General features: G+C 43.6%; 2 protein-coding genes across 6 annotated transcripts in view; one reads left to right on the top strand and one right to left on the bottom strand.

Moving 5' to 3' along the window:
- Positions 1–6,984, bottom strand: part of TTC13 (tetratricopeptide repeat domain 13) — a 91,788-nt gene extending 84,804 nt beyond the window's left edge. Inside the window, exon 1 of one of the 2 annotated variants that reach the window (XM_003797420.3) lies at positions 6,675–6,984. In XM_003797420.3, the coding sequence (XP_003797468.1) occupies positions 6,675–6,954 (280 nt within the window). In that variant the 5' untranslated portion in view covers positions 6,955–6,984. The remainder of the gene's footprint in view (positions 1–6,674) is intronic. The other variant, XM_003797419.3, reaches the window with a different exon arrangement.
- Positions 6,985–7,170: 186 nt separating this feature from the next.
- The window catches only part of ARV1 (ARV1 homolog, fatty acid homeostasis modulator), a 19,949-nt gene continuing 6,792 nt past the window's right edge, over positions 7,171–20,327 (top strand). For 3 of the 4 annotated variants that reach the window (XM_023517685.1, XM_023517686.1, XM_023517687.1), the window contains exons 1-3: positions 7,233–7,418; positions 14,745–14,864; positions 17,275–17,428. In XM_023517685.1, coding sequence (XP_023373453.1) covers positions 7,233–7,418; positions 14,745–14,864; positions 17,275–17,428 — 460 coding nt within the window. Of the gene's footprint in view, positions 7,419–14,744; positions 14,865–17,274; positions 17,429–20,327 lie in introns of all 4 variants that reach the window. The other variant, XM_003797418.3, reaches the window with a different exon arrangement.

Below are 20,327 nucleotides of genomic sequence, written 5' to 3'. Positions count from 1 at the left end.
CCCTCCTGCCACCGCCACAGGGGCCAAGACTTGGTGAGGTAACAGTGTAAGAAAGAATCTCATCATTCTGCACTCCAAGTAAGTTAGCACATTACACTCAGCTATGTGCCGGAAAAAAGATCTGGAGAGATCTGCCACAAAATCACATATAATACAGAAAATCAGAGGATCAAGCCAACACACAGAGCATAAAATGTGGTTCTTAACTTCCTCATAAGTAAAAAAGGAAACATCTGTCATTGCACGTTTCCTTCTATTGACTCCCTACACCTCTAGCAGGCGTGGCCGTGATTTAAGCGTGGAGAAAGACTGACTTCACGTATTTAAACAACTCAACTCAGAAAGATGCCACATACACTGGCAATCTAACTCTTACTGACTGTGTCAAAAACCTGGAGCTACATCTGTAGCTACTTCCCTATTTTTCTGGCAGTTAACAATACCCAACTTGGACAGACAGACACTAAATGCTCCTCTTCTCCACAAAGAACTGTGTGCAAATAAACTCAATTCTGGGATACTTAATTTCTACGAGCTAAAAAAAAAATTAAGACAAGTACAAGACAATGTCACTCAGGAACAATCAAGAAAGTATAAAGGCAGCAAAAAAAAAAAAAAAAGTCACAAAGTCACTGTTCTTGTTTTTACTAGAACCAAACAAAAGCATTTTTGAAACAATTATTAAAAATGTATATGTCTGAACTATTAAAATACCTGTTAGGCTGTCTGTAAAGAAAACATAAAGACACATTTAACACAAGTTGAAGGCTACCTGTGAATAGCACGCGGGTGAGTTGTGGGAGGAAGAACAGAGAATCTCAATTCTTAAAACAGTGGATGAGTCCAGATGTTAATTTAGCAGCTCTTTTAAATGGGGGTGTCACATTAAGGTATCTCTAAGATCCCTCTCTAAAATGTCACCTTGCTGGCATCCTGATCTAGCCGCCCCCACATCACTCTTCACCTTCCTGTGCTGCTTTTTAGCCTTCAAGGCACGTTCCTGGGCCTGATCCAGTCACGCGCCGCACAATGTGTTAGTCAATGATGGCTCACGTACGTGTCGGTGGTCCCATGACACCAAAATTGCATTGCCTTTTCTATGTTTCGAGGTGTTTAGATCTAATACTTACATATGTTACCACTGCCTACAGCACTCAGTAACAGGCTGTACAGGTGTGTAGCCTGGGAGCAACCGGCCACATCCTAGAGCCTAGGTATACCAAATAAACTAGTTTAAGCTCACACTGTGATGTTCCCAGAGTGACAAAACTACCTCAGGACACATTTCTCAGACAGAACATATCCCATTAAACAATGTATGACTGTATTTAAATTTCTTCTCTTAACCTAGCACCTTGGTCATCTGTGCTACAGCACCAGGACCTGTCACATTAGGAAGTGTCCAGTGTCCAGTAGGCACACGGGTAGTTTGTCAATGACAGAAACATTATACAATTCAAACTAATAGGTTCGGTGACACATCCCTGTATTTGTACAACAAACATGAAATTGCAGAAGTGAAGAAGAGGTGAGAACAATCCCCAGACTGACCCAAGTGTACACGTTGCTGCATCCCCACGTCCAGGGCTCTCATCCTGCTGCCACTGCCACCAGGCCCAAGAGAAAGGCTGAAGGGGATAGAGCCGAAGCAAAGGACGGAAACCCTGTTCCCGCAAAGCCAGAGCCCAAGCCTAAAAGGGTCCTTGCAAAGAAGAGAGAAAAGGTACCCAAAGGAGAAAGAGAAAAGCTGATCCAGATAAGGAGGGGGTCACCTTGCAGAGAATGGAGATGCCAGCATCTTCCCTTCCCTTCCTGTGCCAACACAGGCACAGAAACCCGAAGTCCTGGACGTGCCAAATGAAGTGTGTGCGTTTATAATAACTAGGGACCCCTGGTGACGGTACACTTTGAAATACCACTTTTCAAGTTTTATAAAACTGCAGAATTTTGTTTTACTTTTTTTTTTTAAGTTATGCTGTTAGCACACAGAACACTTCGTTGTTTTTTGGGGAAGGGGCATATGTCACTAATAGAATGTCTCCAAAGCTAGATTGATTGAGGGAAATTGTCTTTCTCCCATAGTTCTGAGAGACTTCCCCACGGCTCCCAAGAGGAGGACTCCCTAACGCTGAGGCATAGCCACCTTGGCACAAATGCCTTGTGGTCTGGAAAAACTAATTTGTTTTTACGTCCTATTGTCCCTCTGCCCTCAGCATAGTCTTAACTCCCTTGTGTCCAGTCACCTCTTGGGACCTGCCCCTCAGTAACTGGTTACCAGTATGTACAGGAATCTGGACTTTTCCAGGGGTTCCATTGGTAGATTGTGGATCTTCAGATAAATTCTGCCATTTGCATTTCATTTCCTGAAAGTCAGGGTCGGCTTGTGAAAAGTAGTTAAACAACAAGCTAAATCTGAAACGTCAACTCTCACTCTAAACTTCCCTGTTTCGAGCATTGAATGAAGACTCCATTGGGTTTCATGGTGACTTTCTGACTTTTGGTAGACGCTGAAGAAGGGAGTTTGAAAGTCGTTTTAGACTGAGAACCATTGTCTGCCCATGTCCTGCCTGAAATATCATGATTGTTGATGAAAAGTATCTTTTATAAAGGTGGATACAGTTTGGCTTGGGGAAAAAAAGAATGTTATGTTCAACCAAGCTTAAGGGTCTAAGACTTTATCAATCTCAGCAAGAATTACAGTAACAAGCAAATGTCACTGATGATGACACCCACACAAAATGGTTCTACCAGGTTCAAATCCTGCTCTACTCTGCTGTGTGCAGCTTAACTGCTCTCTGCCTCAGTTTCCCCTTAGGTACATGGGATGAAAACAGCACCTACTTTAGTGTCAAGAGGATTAAATAAAATTGCATACTCTTTTCAACTATATAACAGGAAACTAGAGAAAGAACTAGAAAAAAGTTTTGTCCATTATTTCCTCACACAATTATAATAAAATAGGGCCAAGTTAAAAAGGAAAGGAAAATTTATTTTAATTTTAAAAACATTTTAAAACATGCATAATACAGTGTCCATTTCTCTACAGTAAATTATTTTCTCCACAGGAAAACAAAGAGATAAGCTTGTATTATACATGTTTTTCAAATAAACAAGTGAAATGTAGTCTGGGTGGGTGGTTCATGCCTGTAATCCCAGCACTGTGGGAGGCTGAGGTGGGAGGATCTCTTGAGACCAGCCTGATCAACACAGCACGATCCGTCTCTAAAAAAGTTAGCCCAGTGTGGTGGTGCATACCTGTAGTACTCAGCTACTTGAGAAGGTAAGAAGGGGAGATCTCTTAAACTCAGGAGTCCAAAATTGCAGTGAACTAGGATTGTGCTATTGCACTCCAGGTGGGCAACCAACTGGACAACTCCAGCCTGTCCACTTCAGGCTGAGACATGGTACAAGGGATCACCATGTCTCTCACTTCTGCAGTAGATCTGGTAGGACTCAGCCCACTGAGTATAAGGCTGCCCCTTGGACTTAGATTCCATTAATGGCGGTGTGCACAGCTAGGCCAGGCATTGCCAGTGTGTCATCTTCAGACTGGTGAGCTATTAGTTGCTGTCCTTACATCTGCCATCACTGGGGCTTCTGTCCTGAGGGAATACATACATTGCTTGTCACAAGCAGATTTAGACTGAAACAGGTGTCAACTTAGCCATTTAAACTTGAAAGCTAAAGCAAACATTCTGGAAAGTGGCTGTGTATCTGTCCTTGGTGTACCAACTGGTTTTGCATGAACAGGTTTGTGGCTGGATAGGCAAGCAAGTGACAACGGCATAATGGATGAATGATGCGGTCACATCTGTATGATCCTAAAGAACAGATGAGCTCTGGATCCTGGCACTTATCTAGACCCCAGTGATCATCAGACGGGGGCTCTGGATGCAGAACTTCAGCCGCCCCTCAGGCTATGCTGTACTTAGTTGTACATCAATCCTGAACTTGTCCCAACATCCTAGGATAAAGAGGGACAGAGGCAGGTTTCATGGAGTCCAGCTTCTACCTTGTTGTCCAGGGTGAGGAAGGAAAAATGAGAGGTGTTTCGGGAGACTCTATGACTTGCCAGGTGAATGGACCAGCAGCCAAGCCACTTTATCACCTGTCAGCCGGGGGTGGGGGGTGGGGGGTGTAATGTGAAGGACCCATGCTACTCTTTTGCAACAGAACATTTCAAGTTCCAAACTAAGAAAATAAGTATGATGGAGGGGGAGGAGATAAAAAGAAAACTAAAACATTTACGTAAGTTATGTTTAAAGCCTCATAATACAGTTTTCACCCTCTGAAGCAGAACGTTAGATAACGTAAGGATCCCTCCAATTGCCTACTTATAAAAACTATATTTATCGGGCGGTGCCTGTGGCTCAGTGGGTAGGGAGCCGGCCCCATATACCGAGGGTGGTGGGTTTGAATCTGGCCCTGGCCAAAATGCAACAAAAAAAATAGCTGGGTATTGTGGCCGGCGCCTGTAGTCCCAGCTACCTGGGAGGCTGAGGCAAGAGAATCGCCTAAGTCCAGGAGTTGGAGGTTGCTGTGTGCTATGATGCCATGGCACTCTACCAAGAGCGATAAAGTAAGACTGCCTCTAAAAAAAAAAAAAAAAACTATATTTATCCTTATCTGGGGGAAAACCCTAATACAAGTCGGAGTTGGTTGAAACAAAGATTCTTAAATATTGTCCTAAGCCTGATGCCACAAAATGAAGTGAGTCACTTACATCAATAATACCAATTGATTTAATAATATTAATTGATGAATGTCTTCTGCCTAGAATCCTTTAGCCAGTGAGTATTACGTGACACCAGGAGGAAAGGGAAATTGTTTTCCTAACTATAACCATTAGTAGTTACAACAAAGTTTTTTTCTGGTGCCTGAATACCTGGGTTCCTTCTTTTCTAGCTGTGGGGCCTCAAAAAGGTGCCACAATTTCATTATGCCTCAATTTCCTCATCTGAGAAAAGGAGCTACCAGCTAATGAGGCAGTTACTGTTTTTCTGATAGACTAATACACTAGGCTAACAGTTCTAGAGCACTTAGAGTAACAACTGGCATACAGCACAAGCACTTAATACATGCCAGCTATCTCTCATTTTCCTCACAGCACCCTTGTGAGGAAAATGAAACCCTGTAATGAGGTGAACATTGTCTTCTATTTAGAGAGGAGGGGATTTTGCAAAGATAGGTAATTCCCTAGCTCAGAGTCACAGAAAGTGAGAGAGAGGGGGGCACCTGTAGTTCAGTGGGTAGGGCACCAGCCACATACACCATGGCTGGCAGGTTTGAATCCGGCCCGGACCACCTAAAACAACAATGACAAATGCAACAAAAAAAATAGCCGGGTGTTGTGTGGTGGATGCCTGTAGTCCCAGCTACTTGGGAGGCTGAGGCAAGAGAATATCTTAAGCCCAAGAGTTTGAGGTTGCTGTGAGCTGTAATGCCACCGCGCTCTACCAAGGACGACATAATGAGACTCTGTCTCACGAAACAAACAAACAACAAAAAAAATATCCCACGAAAATGAAAGAGATAAAAGCTATTCTTTTTCCACTATGCACTGCTGGTGATGTTATTCATGCTGATACCTGCTAAGGCCCACCACAATATACAGAAGTCACATACCCCTTAACGAGTGAGACTTCCTCAAGGAAGTAAGATTGTGCTAAAAGGAAATCAGATTGTGCTAATCTTGACATCTCGACTAAAAAAAAAAAAAAAAAACAAAAAAAAAAAATAGTATTGTCTTCCTAGGCACACAATGCCAAAGAACACTCTGCCAAGCCTTAAAAAACGAGCCATCTTCTGGTGGGTACACCCAGACCCTTTTAAAAGCAAGCCATAAGGGAACTCACCAAGGCGAAAGAAAAAGAGGGGGGACAGAAGGGTAAAAAGACCCACTATAGAACTCCAAAACAAAAAAATGTACACGTTTTTGCCCCAGAGGCCTCTGCCAAGACTTATTAAACTGAGGCCAACAACGCAGAATCTTAATGAATGAGCTGGCCTACCTCCAATACACACACGTCTCTGACACACATAGGCTTAAGGCCTGCAGGGCCCTTATAAACCTCTGGGAGACACCTGACCGATCCCAGGTCAATCTTAATTGGAAACAAGCCGTCAACCAGCAGATACAATGGACTTGGTCTTTCTTTTTATTCTAAGGATCGAATTTTTAGGGTCTGTGTTTAAGACATCAACAAGACATCAACCAGAGAGGTCAGGAATCCTGATTTCCAGGCCCAGGATGGGCCAGGAATGCCCCTCCGGGGCGGGTTCCCCAAATCGCCGGGCCCGAGTCCTCCTTCGCCCACCCTTCCCTTCCCCCTGGGCATCTGCGGGAGAAAGGCGGCAGGAACGGGGCTGCCCTAGGCCACCTGCCATCTCCCCCCTCCACCCTTTCAACAGTTGCTCCAGACTTCGGAGACGCCGCCCTGGCCCGGGGAGCATGTTGTCGGCTCTTTACCCACAGCCCTCCCCAAAGGCGGCTGCGGTAGGAGGGCGCGCGGAGGCGTGGGTGAGAGCGGCGGGAACCTGCCCGATAAGACCCCCTTGCGGAGCCGGTTCCCACGGAGTACACGACGCAGCCAGAGGCCCCGGGACCCGTCGCCCGGCAGCCCCGCCGTCCCCTTGGCCCTGGACGCCCTGGAGGATCGCTGCCGCCCACTCACCGCTGCACTCGGCAGAGTACTGGTCCCCCCAGTCCCGGGACTGAGGGCTGCAGCCGCCGCCGCCCGCCGGGGCCTCCTGCTGCTGCCGGTGCTGCAGCTCCTGCTTGAGCAGGGATAGTGGCGAGTAGTGCTCGGTGGCCAAGGCGCCCGGGCATAGCCCGGCGGACAGGACCCCCAGCAGCGGCAGCAGCAGCAGCAGCAGGAGGACGCGCCGGGCGCCGCCCGCGGCAGCCACAGCGCCGCCCCAGCTGCAGCAGCACCAGCAGCCTGCAGGTGCCATCTTCCCTCAAGGCGCATGTGCGGGAACCCTCACTTGGTTTTCAGGCCGCCCCTCCTCTAACCCACGAGGGGCAGGTGGGTCGTGGCAAGGGGGCGGGGCCAGGAAAACGTTGCCTGCTGGGAATTGTAGTCCCATCTCGTTCAGCCTCGGGCCTCGCTTCTGAATCTGGAACTACGAATCCCAATAAGCGTCCCGCGGCCCAGGTCTTCCGGTTTGGCGTGTGTCGTCTCCCCTCCGCCGGCTACTGAATCGGAAGTTCGGGGCGGTAGTTGAGTGAGATGGGGAACGGCGGGCGGAGCGTGCTGCGGCCGGGGAAGGGGGATGCAAATGGTGTGGCAGAGACTCCTGGTGCTGCCTCAGCCTCCTGCCAGTACCGGTGCATCGAATGCAACCAGGAGGCCAAAGAGTTGTACCGAGATTATAACCACGGTGTGCTGAAAATAACTATCTGCGTGAGTTACCAGGTGTGGGGTGTCCTTGGAAGGAAAATGGCGGGGCGCGATTGGGAGGCCATGAGAGGCACGGTTGCCTAATAGATCGGGGTCTTTGCATGAGTGCCTCTCCTGATAGAGAACTCACTTCCCTACAGCGCTTTTCTCATACTGGGGCTGTTTGGCTGCTCACACCTAACAAGGCGAAAGGAGCGTCAGGTGGGTATGGATGTATGTAGGCTTTGTGCCGAGAAATTTGAAGATCGGATTCCTCGACATTTGGGTTCACGTCAAAGCTACTTCATGTGGAAATCTACTTCACAATCACGTTGAATTATCTTGGAATGCTTTTTTTTTTCAGGTCCCGTCTATTGCAGTTACTGAATGTCTACTGTGTATAAAGCACTATGTTAGACATTGATGATGTAAAAACCAAAAGTGAGGAAGTAAAAATTATGCTTTCAAGGAGCTGATAATTTATTTATAGAGGATAACCTTATTTATACATAAGAGCCTACAAAATTGAAAGTTCTTTGAGGGAATTAGCGAAGAACCTGTCACATAGTAAACAGTACATTTTTGCCTCATTTCTGATGTGATGATTTTTTAATATTCTTCATTAGTAAAACCTGGTCTGTAGGAATGCACAATGCATACATCCTCAATTTCCTATTCCTCAAGTGCCTTCCCTTGGCCAAGTGTCAACCCTTGTTTAATCCATCACGTTGCTTGGTCTGTCCCTAACCTGTGCAGCTGTATGCTGCTGGTGGGACACACCTCTAATTCATGACCATTAACTTCATGTAGGTCCTTCATGCCATCTGGCAATCCAGAGTGTTTCCTTAGGCCACTCACATTCCCACTTTTCTGAACAGTGCTCACACAATCTCCTCTCTCTTCACGTGTCCCATAACGTCCCCTGTTTCTCTATGAAGAGAACTTCCACAAGCTTTGCAACCACAAAACCTCAGTATAAACATTTGTTATTTATATACTGTACTGTGTCACCCCTCCTGTTCTTTCAGGTGGACTGCTTGGATACCTGTGTAAGGCCAGTGCCTCCACTTGTACATTAGATCCCATCTTCTCTCATTCACCTAAGACCATCTGTGTAGCAGCACTTGTCTGGTCCGCTGGATCATTCCACTGTCATGCATGCTATTATATCTTCCAACAAAAAACCCACCAACAGCAACAACAAAACACTCTTGGCCCTACTTCCCTGTTTAGCTTCTGATCTTTTATTTCTCTCCTAGACAAGAAAACTGAGGTGTTTGTGCTGCTTGTCTTTATTTCCTCTCCTAGTTTCCCTAAGTCTACTTCAGTCAGACTTTCTTCCCACCAACCATTTCATTAGACGTGTTCTTGTTAAGGCCGTTACTGACCTCCACTTGCTAAATCCAGTAGTTGATTCTCAGTTAAATGAGAATCAGTAGTGTTTGGCCCTGTTACTTCCTCCTCCTTGGAACACGATGCACTTGGCAGGACACAGTGCTCTGCTTACTGTCTGCTCATTGACTGGCTGTTTTCTCTAAATCTCCTTTCTGGTTTTGCCTCACTTCTCTTGCCTTTTACCCGTGGCGTGTTCTGTGCCTCAGTTGCTAGGCCTCTTTCTATCTGCACGAGCTCCCCTAAAAAACTCACTCTGTCCCAAGGCTTTAAGTACCATCCATTAATTCCTGAATTTACATCTCCATCCCTAACATGTCCTCTGAACTCTAGACTTCAATATCCAGTTATCTACATGACTTCTTCACTTGGTTTTCCATCACAATTCATGGCAACTCTACCATTTTATTTGACTTCCTAAGACCAAAAAACCTTGCAGGCATTTTTGCTTTCTCCCTTTCTCTCACGTCCCATATTCAGTTGCTCAGCAAATCCTGTTAGCTCTCTGTCTTCAGACTGTGTTCAGAATCTGCTACTTCTGCTACTGTAGCCCTGGTCTAAGCTGTTGCCAGTCTCCTAGACTACTGCTGCAACTCTTAACCTGGTCCCGTGTCATCCTCATACCTCTTCAGTCTCTTCCATACAGCCGCCCCAAACTGATCTTTAAAATGTAAGTTAGATCATGTCATTGCTTTGGTCAGAACCTTCCAGTGATTTTTCTTTCTTACTCAGAGGTAAGGCCAGAATTCTTGCACTGGCTTAGAAGGTCCTGTGTAGTCTACTGCTGCTCTATTCCTCCCGTATCCATCGCAGTCCCGCTGGCCTGATGTTTCTCAAACTAGGCAAATTCCTTCCTCAGGATCTTTGCATTCCGCCTGGAGCACTTTCTCTTCTCCACCGGGTAATCTCCTTCAAGTACTTTTTCAAGCATCTCAGAGCATCTACCTTGATCACCCTGTTAAAAATTAGGGCACACTTCGCAGTTCTATCTTTCTCCATATCTTGTAATATTCTGCATGATTGACTTATTATTTCCCATCTCCTCCCGCTGGAATGTAAGCTACACAGAGATTTTGTCTGTCTTATTCATTAATGTAGCTAGATGACCAAGAACAGTGCATGACGCAGAGTAGGTACTCAGTAAATATTTGCTGAGTGGCTGGACCATTTTCAGGTGTTTGGATTAGCATATTTTTGGCCATCCTGGGCAGAGGGAAAGAGCCGTTTCTTATCTATGATCTAAACTTAATGACTTTTGGACTGCTCCAGTAAAATGATCCATCTGGAAAATGATAACCCTGTAACTGGAAATATGGTCTTTGTTGAAAGAAAAACCAGTATTTGTATATGCATTTTAGTTAGTAATCTTTAATAATATGAAAGTCGTTTTATTTACATTAAGCTAATAAAATCCCTTTCCTAATCATCAGAAGCATCCTTCATTATACTTGCATTTGTGGAAAGACAAAATAATTATTGGATAGCTGTTTAGGTCAGTAGCTACCTCTCCCCACCTGCCTCCCCCTTTCTCCCTAACATTCTCCCTAACATTGTATTCTCTTTCCCAGGAGACACATTTTAGAGTTACATTTAGGATACTGATTGGTGGCCTGGTACATTATGGAGTCTTTACACAGTCATTCCATGATGAGATAGACCGTGTAATGGCCTTATTTTTATCATGCTAATGCATAGTAAACTTTAGGTCATAATAGCATTTCTCAGGAAAAATCATTTAGTTGATGCCAGACTCTGAAATACTAAGCCGTGAAGTGATTAATTTTTAAAGGCTTTCAGTAGTTTTTACACATGCCATTTGTTGTGATAGAATGTCCAAGGTTTCTAGTGGTTACCGTGGGTAAATGATACATACTTTGGTCTCTTCCCAGCCGTTTGGAGTCAGGAAGATACTCAGCCTGTTCTCCCACCTCCCTGTATCTCTTGTCCTGATCTCCTTTCTCTTTGCACTGCTTGTCTTCCTGCTGCTGTTTCTCTCAGCTCACCTTTCTTGTTCTTTGACTCCATCTAATATAGCATCGTCCCTTGCTTTCAGCCAGTCCCTCTTCAGTTTATTATCATTATGCTTAAAGACACAGTACTTTTAATATCTTCGAGTGCCTGGCTTATTTTACGTGCTCCAACGTCTAGTAAATTCATTATTGTGGTAGCAAAGTAGAACTAGACAAGACTACCGTAAGGTTCTCCTACGTTTCCGTTCTGGTTAGCACTGCAGCCCTCGGCTCCCACGCTTGGAATGCTGGATGCAAAGATGAATGAACCACAGTCCTTCCCTTGAGAAGCTTAAAGTTCTGAGGGTCTCCTGTTAAGATATATGTTTGCTTATTATAGAGCTAAAATTAAACAGATTTGAGAATAAATGAGGGGAATGGTTTGGCCAATTTATATTCTAAAAGAGCTGTGCCTGATGAGGCAGTTAGAGAACACAGCAGGACGGTGTGAGTGATAGCCATCTTAAGACGGAAGTGGTAAAAGCGTTATTTGAATGCCCAGAGTATGCATGGTCCCTGTGCTGGAGGGATTTCTTAGAGGAAAACATTATCTTTTCTGGGTACTTGGCTATTAAGTAGTAAATTATATGGAATGGAAGAATTTTGCCAAAATAAGAGAATATGTTTACTGAATTTAGAAAATAGAACTCCCAATAAGATGTTGTATGACATTTGTTTGGATTTTTGTGTGTGTAGTTTTCCTCCGTCCATTCAAGGTGAAGGCATGAGGAGAGAAAGTTGAGACCAGCATGTAAGGGAAAAGCAAATAATAAAGGGAGAACAGGGAAAACCAGGTCTGAGCTGACCCGGGAGAAGCAGCAGGAATGCCAGGAAGGGAAGATGGGAAAAGCCTGAAACATGTGCATGTCACATGGCTCCAGAAGCTGCCTCTTGGGCCCCGTGTCACCCTGTGCTCATTTCCTGGTAGCACTGGGAATGCCACACAATCTGAGGGCTGTGGCCGCCAGACTTTATCATGCTGACTTGTTTTATCTCTCCCCTTTCTAAACTGTTACTGAGCTTAGAGACTTTCGGCTAAGAGTGAACATACAGCACCTTGGAAGTGCCTGATCCATGAAATGGCCAAGCAAAGAGAGCTGTTGTTGTAAATGTGGTAGCGACTGTGAAAATAATTGTCAAATGAACAAAAGTGAACGGAGTAACAGCTGGTGTGTCTCCGGTGCTGGTACCTGCACTTGCTGAAAATTGTCCAAATCCACAGCCTTACACTTATGAGTCTAAGGACCCTTGATCTCTTAGAAGTTTCATTTTAAAATAAAATACTATCTCATGTCTTCCAATCTATAAAAGGAGGGTCCACATGAGTAGCACAGGGAAGAAATATGTAAAATAGCTCTTTGTCATGAATATGGGATTTCTGATTCTGAGACTTTGGTTTAGATGCTGGCTTACTCTCTGCTCAGGTGAAATACAGTAATTCCTTATTCCTCAGTTTGCTTGAGTGGATTTAAACTTACAACAATACATATGCCTTCATGGGTTCATTTAACAATCGGAAAAACATACCTGTTTCTTATAATGACATGAATGACGTGGAGAAACTAAATGAAGTTGGAAATAAACACAATTTTTTATTACATTGGAAGTGCAGAGTTAATATTCTTCATTGCATTTCATTTTTCTTATAGCGCGTAGAGGTCACTACAAAAGTTTTGAGACTGGTTTTGGTCCATTATTTCACTTCCAGGAAACACAGTTCACAGTATCCTTTTCGATTCGCCTGTGCAGGTTTCAACTTGGGCTTCTCAGTGTTGCTGGGAGGGCTCACTTGTTTCCATCCACAGGGATTTTACATTTCTTGGTTTTTGGTTATCTCAAAACTTTTGTAATGACCTATGTATATACTGCATACACACACATACAGGTTGCCCAAAAATGTATATACATTTTAAGAAAGGAAAAAACTGTATTAAAATTATAATACATATGTACTGGTAACATTTGTTATCTTATATCTCCTATAATTGCAAAAGTCAGCTGTGACTTAAATATCATAATTTTTTACACTGTTTTTCTTTCTTAAAATGTGTATACATGTTTTAGCACCCAGTGTGCGTGTGTGTGTATGTGTGTATTTGGGGGTTTTTTGTAGGGGGTTGACAGATAGGGTGCTGCAGTGTCATAGCTCACACCACCCTCAAACTCCTGAGCTCAAGTGATTCTCCTGCCTCAGCCTCCTGAGTAGCTGGGAGTACAGGTGGACACCACAGTGCTCAGCTTGCTTTTCTATTTTTAGTAGAGGCAGGGTCTCATTCTTGCCCAGGTTGGTCTCAGACTCCTGAGCTCAAGCGATCCTCCTGCCTTGGCCTCCCAGAATGCTAGGATTATAGGTGTGAGCCACCACACCTGGTCCCTCTAGTATATTTGTATACCCATCTCTTCTTCTGTTTTATCCCCATAGAGTTTCACAATGTTTTGGTGTTTGAATTAATGGCCATCCCTGTGGTCCCCTTATCTGAAGGGTATGTGTTGAGATACTGCAGCATTCAGTCTGATAACCGAGATGGCTACTAAGTGACTAACAGGTGGGGATCATCTATAGCTTGGATATGCTGGACAAAGAATGATTCATGTCCCAGGCAGCAGAGCAGGATGGCATGCAATTTAGAACTCATGAACAGTTTATTTCTGGAATTTTCCCTTTAATATTCCTGACCACTGTTGACCGTGCAGATCTACAAAAAGTGAGACTGCAGATAAAGAGAGACCCCGTAGTTTTATAAAGTAAATTGTAGCATTGATGCAACCTCTGTAACTCATACTGCTTCAAATTTCACGTTTCTAATGAGCTTGTTTTGGGTGTGGTGGGGGCAGGTTGCTTGTTTTTTAAATGGAGTCTGTCTCTGTCACCTGGTTTAAAGTGCAGGATCATGATGATAGCTCACAGCAACCTCAAACTCCTGAGCTCCAGTAATCCTCCTGCCTCAGCCTCCTGAGTAGCTGAGACTACAGGTGTGTGCCACTGCACTGCCTAATTTTTCTATTTTTCACAGAGACAGACTCTCAAACTAATGGCCTCACATAATCCTCCTACTTTGGCCTCTCAGAGTGTGAGGTTATAGGCATGAGGGCCCGTGAGCTTGTTTTCATATACTTAGATTTTACATGTTCTACTGCTGCTGGGATCTGATAACATTGTAATCACATGTGTCTAAAGAAACTGAACTCTAAATTGATAACCCTTCAGGGGAAACAGATTCATTTACCAGGAACTGCTGAGAGCCAGGGGGACCTGGATTGGAATCTAGAGCCAGGCTGCATAGGCCAGTTCCTTACACGTGGGCCAGCACTCTCCACTGTCCCTTCTGTAGCAGAGAAGGCAATTTTCTTTCCGTATTCTTGATGCTAATGTTGAAGAAAGCAGGCTGCCCCTGGTATCTGCCACCTCAGTATCAGTGGCCCTGTGCCGCATTCTTTACAAACTTGTAACCATCTAGCCAATAGGCAACAATTTATCAATGAAAGTACGTTATAAATTTATTTTATACCAATTCCTACAAATGAAAAGTAGGATTGAAAATAGAATCCCTATGGCTCAAAGGAGTAAGACGCTGGCCCCATATGCCAGAGGTGGTGGGTTCAAGCCCAGCCCCAGCCAAAAAAAAAAAAAAAACTGCAAAAAGAAAATAGAATCCCAACAGATTGAAGGTCGAATCTTCTGGGATACTTTCCTACCTAAACTCAGTCTTTAAGTCACATATCTTTTTAGCTTCTTAAGCAAAGGGTTAAAATATTAATATTTGTAGCCCAGAAGATTTAGGCATGTTTAAAACCACTTCCTATGTAAATAATACATTTTCTGTCTGAATGCAAGTTCATTTAAATAAATGCTGGTATGGCCTAACACGGCCTGTCCAGATAAACTGTGCTATTTGGAAATCCTTTAGGATTTCAGAATGTATGACTTTGCTTGTTCTAATATTATCTTGTATTATTTCAGAAATCCTGCCAGAAACCTGTAGACAAATATATTGAGTATGATCCTGTTATCATCTTGATTAATGCTATTTTATGCAAAGCCCAGGCCTACCGACATATTCTTTTTAATACTAAAATAAATGTAAGTTGTGATAATGTTTTTTATTTTACTTGGTGATACTATTGCATTTTAAAAGAAGAATTCTGCATCATTCCAGAAGAATAATAAGAATTAAAGAATATTATGCAAAGGAAAAAGAAATACTAGCTTAAGGGTGGGTCTTATATTTCAGCATTTCTAGAAGTTTCTAGAAATAACAGATGTTGGTTTGAAAAGGTATGCAATACTTAATGAATGTTTAAGAATGTGATCACTGGCAGGAAACTGACAAACCTTCATCTGGATTGCCTTTTGTTAGGTAGAAGCACATATTATTGATTTTTTTTTTTTTTTTTGAGACAGAGTCTCACTGTGTCACCCTGGGTAGAGTGCAGTGGCATCACAGCTCACAGAAACCTCAAACTCTTGGGCTTACATGATTCTCTTGCCTTAGCCTCATGTCCCAAGTAGCTGAGACTACAGGCACCAGCCACAACACCTAGCTGGTTTTTTTTTTTTAGTTGTAGTTGTTATTGCTGTTTGGCAGTTTCCAGCAGGATTCAAACCCGCCAGCTTTGGTGTATGTCGCTGGCACCCTAGCCACTGAGCTACAGGTGCCAAGCCACATAATCACTGATTTTAAACAAAATAAAATTTAACATATCCAGATAAGGAGAGAATTGTTCCTAAAAGAAGCAAACATTAAAAGAAAAATATTAAAAAACATAATTTAGGGTGGCACCTGTGGCTCAAGGAGTTGGGCACCGGCCCCATATACCGGAGGTGGCAGGTTCAAACTCAGCCCTGGCCAAAAACTGCAAAATAAAAATAATAATAATAACATAATTGATTGCCTTTTTTAGACTGTGATTAAAGGAATGTCTGAGGTAAATAACAACATTGAGTTTAATCAGAAAAGTCATGATTTATAAAGTTTGATTTTTCAAAATATACTTTTAGTTTATCAAATTGAGAAATCTAATAGTAGAAACGACAGATAATATACAGGATACCCAGTTAAATTTGAGTTTCAGATACACAACAAACACATTTTGTGGTGTATTTGCATCCTAAACATTGCACAGAACATACGTACAAAAAAAAAATTTATTTGTTGTGCATCTGAGATTCAAATCCTTTGTTTTTGTTTGCTAAATCTGGCAATCCTGAATTTGGGCTGACTTAGATAGTTGTGTTGCAGTGTCTTTATTCCTGCCCCACCTCCTAAGTTACCTAGGTACTATCTAAATTTTCAGAGCATTGATTCTCAAACTTTGCTGCATATTAGAATCAGCTGGCTGGTGGGGACAGCTTTAAATCCGCCAAACTGAAGCCTTCCTAGAACTAGGGGGCTATTGCAGAATGCAGCCAGGGGAATTAGTGTGTCAGCCGGAGGAGCTCAGGAGCCTGAATGATGCCTGCCCCTGGACCACACTGGCTTTGCAGGCGTGCTTTGTTCCCCCACTTTGTACTGATGGACCACACTCAGTCTGTGGAGAAATACGAAGGGAAAAAGCCAACAAATTCTTGTTGCCTACTATTTTCTTCCTTTTTTTTTTTTTTTTTTTGTTGAGACAGAGTTGCCCCGGGTAGAGAGCTGTGGCATCATAGCTCACAACAACCTCAAACTTTTTGGCTTGAGCAATCCTCTGAGAAGAAGGGACTATAGGAGGATGCCACAACTCCCAGCTGGTTTTTCTATTTTTAATGGAATACTTAATGAATGTTGAAGAATGTGATCACTGGCAGTGATCACTCTTGCCCAGGCTAGTCTCAAACTCCTGAGCTCAAGGGATCCACCCACCTCAGCCTCCCAGAGTTGCAGGGATTACAGGCATGAGCCACCATGCCTGGCCTGGTGTTTTCTATTTTAGCCAAAATCCCACTCTTAAGAACTTCCAGCTTTTAATTGTTCTCTTTTAGTATATTGAGTACTACTCATCCACCTGAGGCATTTTTAAAGAAAATTTATCTTTAGACTAATAGTTTCTTATGCAGTATCGTGAAATACTCAGGTTGAATTTGTTCTCTTACTGCTGTTTCCACACATACAGGAGTCACATAAATTCTTTGCTTTATTGTGAGTATAGGACAGACGGATGTTGAAAATACTTACTGAAAGGTAGACTACTGTTTAAAACAGTCAGGGGTGCACACTAGAGTCTGTAGTTGTTTCAAAATGTGGATGTCTTTACAACCAAAGATTTTGAACGGGGAGCGGAGCCTAGACATTTATATTATGAAAAATCTCCCCCATATGATTCTGATGTACACTACTGATTGAGAACCACTGCAATTAGCTGCTTTATTAGGTAGGAAGTTCTAAATTTGAAAAACAATTAGATGGGATGGTCTTCAAAGCCGTGAATACTTCGCTACCTTTGTGCCTGTGATGTTAAATGCAACCGAGTATTTCTTTACCTAATTCAATGGCAATGTCTTTGACTATTAGATCCATGGAAAACTCTGCATGTTTTGTTTGCTTTGCGAAGCATATCTGCGGTGGTGGCAGCTTCAAGATTCCAGCCAGAACCCTGCCCCTGACGACTTGATCAGATATGCTAAGGAGTGGGATTTCTATAGAATGTTTGCCATCGCCTCTTTAGGTAAGGAGACACCAATTTTCCATTCTTACTTAACTAGTATTTAACTATTCCGATTAAAATAAAGACATGTGGCCTTAATCATTGGTAAGAGAAGGTAGTTAACACACAACTTGAGACTGTATTTTCAGCTGTACCACTAACCTGCGAGGTAGTCTGTCAAAATTGCATGCTTGCTTTTTTATTTGTTGCAACATGTATGTTTTGAAATTTTCATAAAATATTTGAAGCATAATATTATTGATAAAATTCTTAATGTTTAAGTTCTGATTGTCCAGTCTGAAGATTATGTAGGCCCCATCTTTATTAAAACAGATTGATAATTGCCAGGTAGATCAGGCGCAGTGGCTCACGCCTATAATCCTAGCACTCTGGGAGGCCTAGGCTAGTGGATTGCCTGAGCTCAGGAGTTTGAGACCAGCCTGAGCAAGGGTGAGACCCCTGTCTCTACTGAAAAAAAGAAAAAAAGTAGCAAGGGGCAGTGCCTGTGGCTCAGTAAGTAGGTTGCCGGCCCCATATGCCAGGGGTGGCTGGTTTGAACCCGGCCGCGGCCAAAACTGCAACAATGACCAAAATGAAAACTAGCAGGGCATTGTGTTGGGCACCTGCCTTCACCCACAGCCTTCTAGGGGTCAGGGGCAGGTCACCCCATTCTTTCAGTTGCCTAGAGCCTTGGAATCACCCCTGATGCCTCTTTCTTTGATACCCAGTAGTCAGATCATCAGGAAATCCCATTGGCTCCACCTTCAGAGTATTTCTGCTGCTGCACTACTTCTGTCTACTCCCTCTGTGCTCCCACCCTGCTGCAGGCCGTCTTCATCTCACCCGTATCAACACCGTAGCCTCCTTGTTCTGTAGCCCAGTTCTCTAGCAGTGTGCTCACAACACAGTGGTCCTTTCAAACAAGTCCGATCTTGTCACTCACCTCCCCTATCTGTGCTGGCCTGGCTTCTCTGGTTGGTTTGCTTCAAGCACAGTGGGTGAACTTCCACCTTTGGACCTTTTGGCTGGCTGTTCTTTCTGCCTGGGCCACTCGTCCCCTCAGTGCCCACGTCTGACTCCCTCACATCCCTCATGTTTTGTGGAGATGTCACCTTCTCAATGAAGCATACCCTGACCAAGGCTGTCACCTCCCTTTTTTTTTTTTTTGTAAAGACAGAGTCTCACTTTGTCGCCCTTGGTAGAGTGCCGTGGTATCACACAGCTCACAGCAACCTCCAGCCCTTGGGCTTAGGCGATTCTCTTGCCTCAGCCTCCCCAGTAGCTGGGACTACAGGCGCCCGCCACAACGCCTAGCATTTTTTTATTGCAGTTTGGCTGGGACCAAGTTTGAACCCGCCACCCTTCTGATAGTCCTGACCTCCCAGTCCTGCTCTACTGTGTCTTTCTCATGGTACTTACATTGTAACATTTCATAGACCTTATTTACTGTCTTTTCATTCTCGTCTGCCCTCCCCACTGACATACAAACTGTACAAGGACAGGGCTCTGTGTTTCTATCACGGATGTAGCTCAGACACGCAGATGCCTGGCTTACAGCAGGTGCTCTGTAAACATTTCTGAAGATAAACTATGGCATGTCTATATCTTTTTACGTCATATAAGGAAAAAAAGCTTATTTTCAAACAGTGTAGAATTCCTATAGCAATTACTCTAATGGATATTTTGACAATCAGAAATTTCTTTTTATTGTTACTTAACATTCTTATATATCTTAATCCTAAAAGAGTTTATTAAGAACATCTTACATAAATATAGCATTCTGTGATATAAAAACTTTTTATGGGTATTTAATTTAATTTTCACAACCACCCTCTGAGGTAAGTAGGTTAGAGTTCTTCCCCGCCACTGCAGAAACATAGATATAGTAATGGTGAATGATTTCCCCGAACCCCCACCCCCACCCAGGCAGGTCAGTGTTGGCGTTGAGACTGAGAAAGGACTCCTGGCCCCCCCATGCGTCATTTTCTGCACTGCACATCCTATACCAGGCAGCAGCCCCTACAGCCCCCCAGTCAGCATGAACCTGAAGGCTGAAGCCATTCCAGAAATCTCATAAATCCTAAATTCCAAGAATGTGGAGGTTATCTAGTCCAACCTCTCTGGTGTAAGAAAGCCTTCTCTCTAGATTCCTGAGGTGGTCTAGCTTTGTTAGAGTGTCTCCATTGGCAGGGGACAACCTGTTATTGTTCGATGATTATTATTGCTCAAGAGTTATTCACCATATATTTATTTAGGGAGTTCTTTATTATGTTTTTGATCCAAAATCCAAATCTGATGATCTGCCTGTCTGAGCGGATCCTTGCAGTCTACAAGCCTGTGGCTCAGTGGGTAGGGCACCAGCCCTATATACCGAAGGTGGCAAGTTTGAACCCGGCCCCGGCCAAACTGCAACAAAAAAATAGCCGGGCGTGTGGCAGGCACCTGTAACCCCAGCCACTCGGGAGGCTGAGGCAAGAGAATTGCCTAATCCCAGGAGTTGGAGATTGCTGTGAGCTATGATACTACGACACTCTACTGAGGGCGATAAAGTTAGACTCTGTCTCAGAAAAAAAAAATGAAGGGAGATAGCATGTCTCCCGTGAAGAATATATCAAATTACATGTGAGTTACTCATCCTAAATTATTTTTATTGATTGTAATCACCTACATATGGAACCTCTTTAGCTACACAGGTGACCCTTGAACAACAAGGAGGGGCACCAACCCTCTAGCTGAAAATCCCTGTAATTTTGACTCTCAAAATCTTACCTATTAGCGGCCTGCTGTGGACTAAAAGAAAGCCTTACTGATAAAATAAGCACTCACTAAACCCATATTTTATATGTTATCTGCATTATAGTCTGTATTCTTACAATAAAGTAATCCAGAGAAAAGGAGATATTAAGAAAATCACGGCTCG

The sequence above is a fragment of the Otolemur garnettii genome, unplaced genomic scaffold, assembly GCF_000181295.1.
Source record: "Otolemur garnettii isolate 467f Iridium unplaced genomic scaffold, OtoGar3 scaffold00116, whole genome shotgun sequence".
Lineage (NCBI taxonomy): Eukaryota > Metazoa > Chordata > Mammalia > Primates > Galagidae > Otolemur > Otolemur garnettii.
Note: the sequence above shows the minus strand (reverse complement) of the source record. Positions and strands in the feature narration are given on the sequence as shown.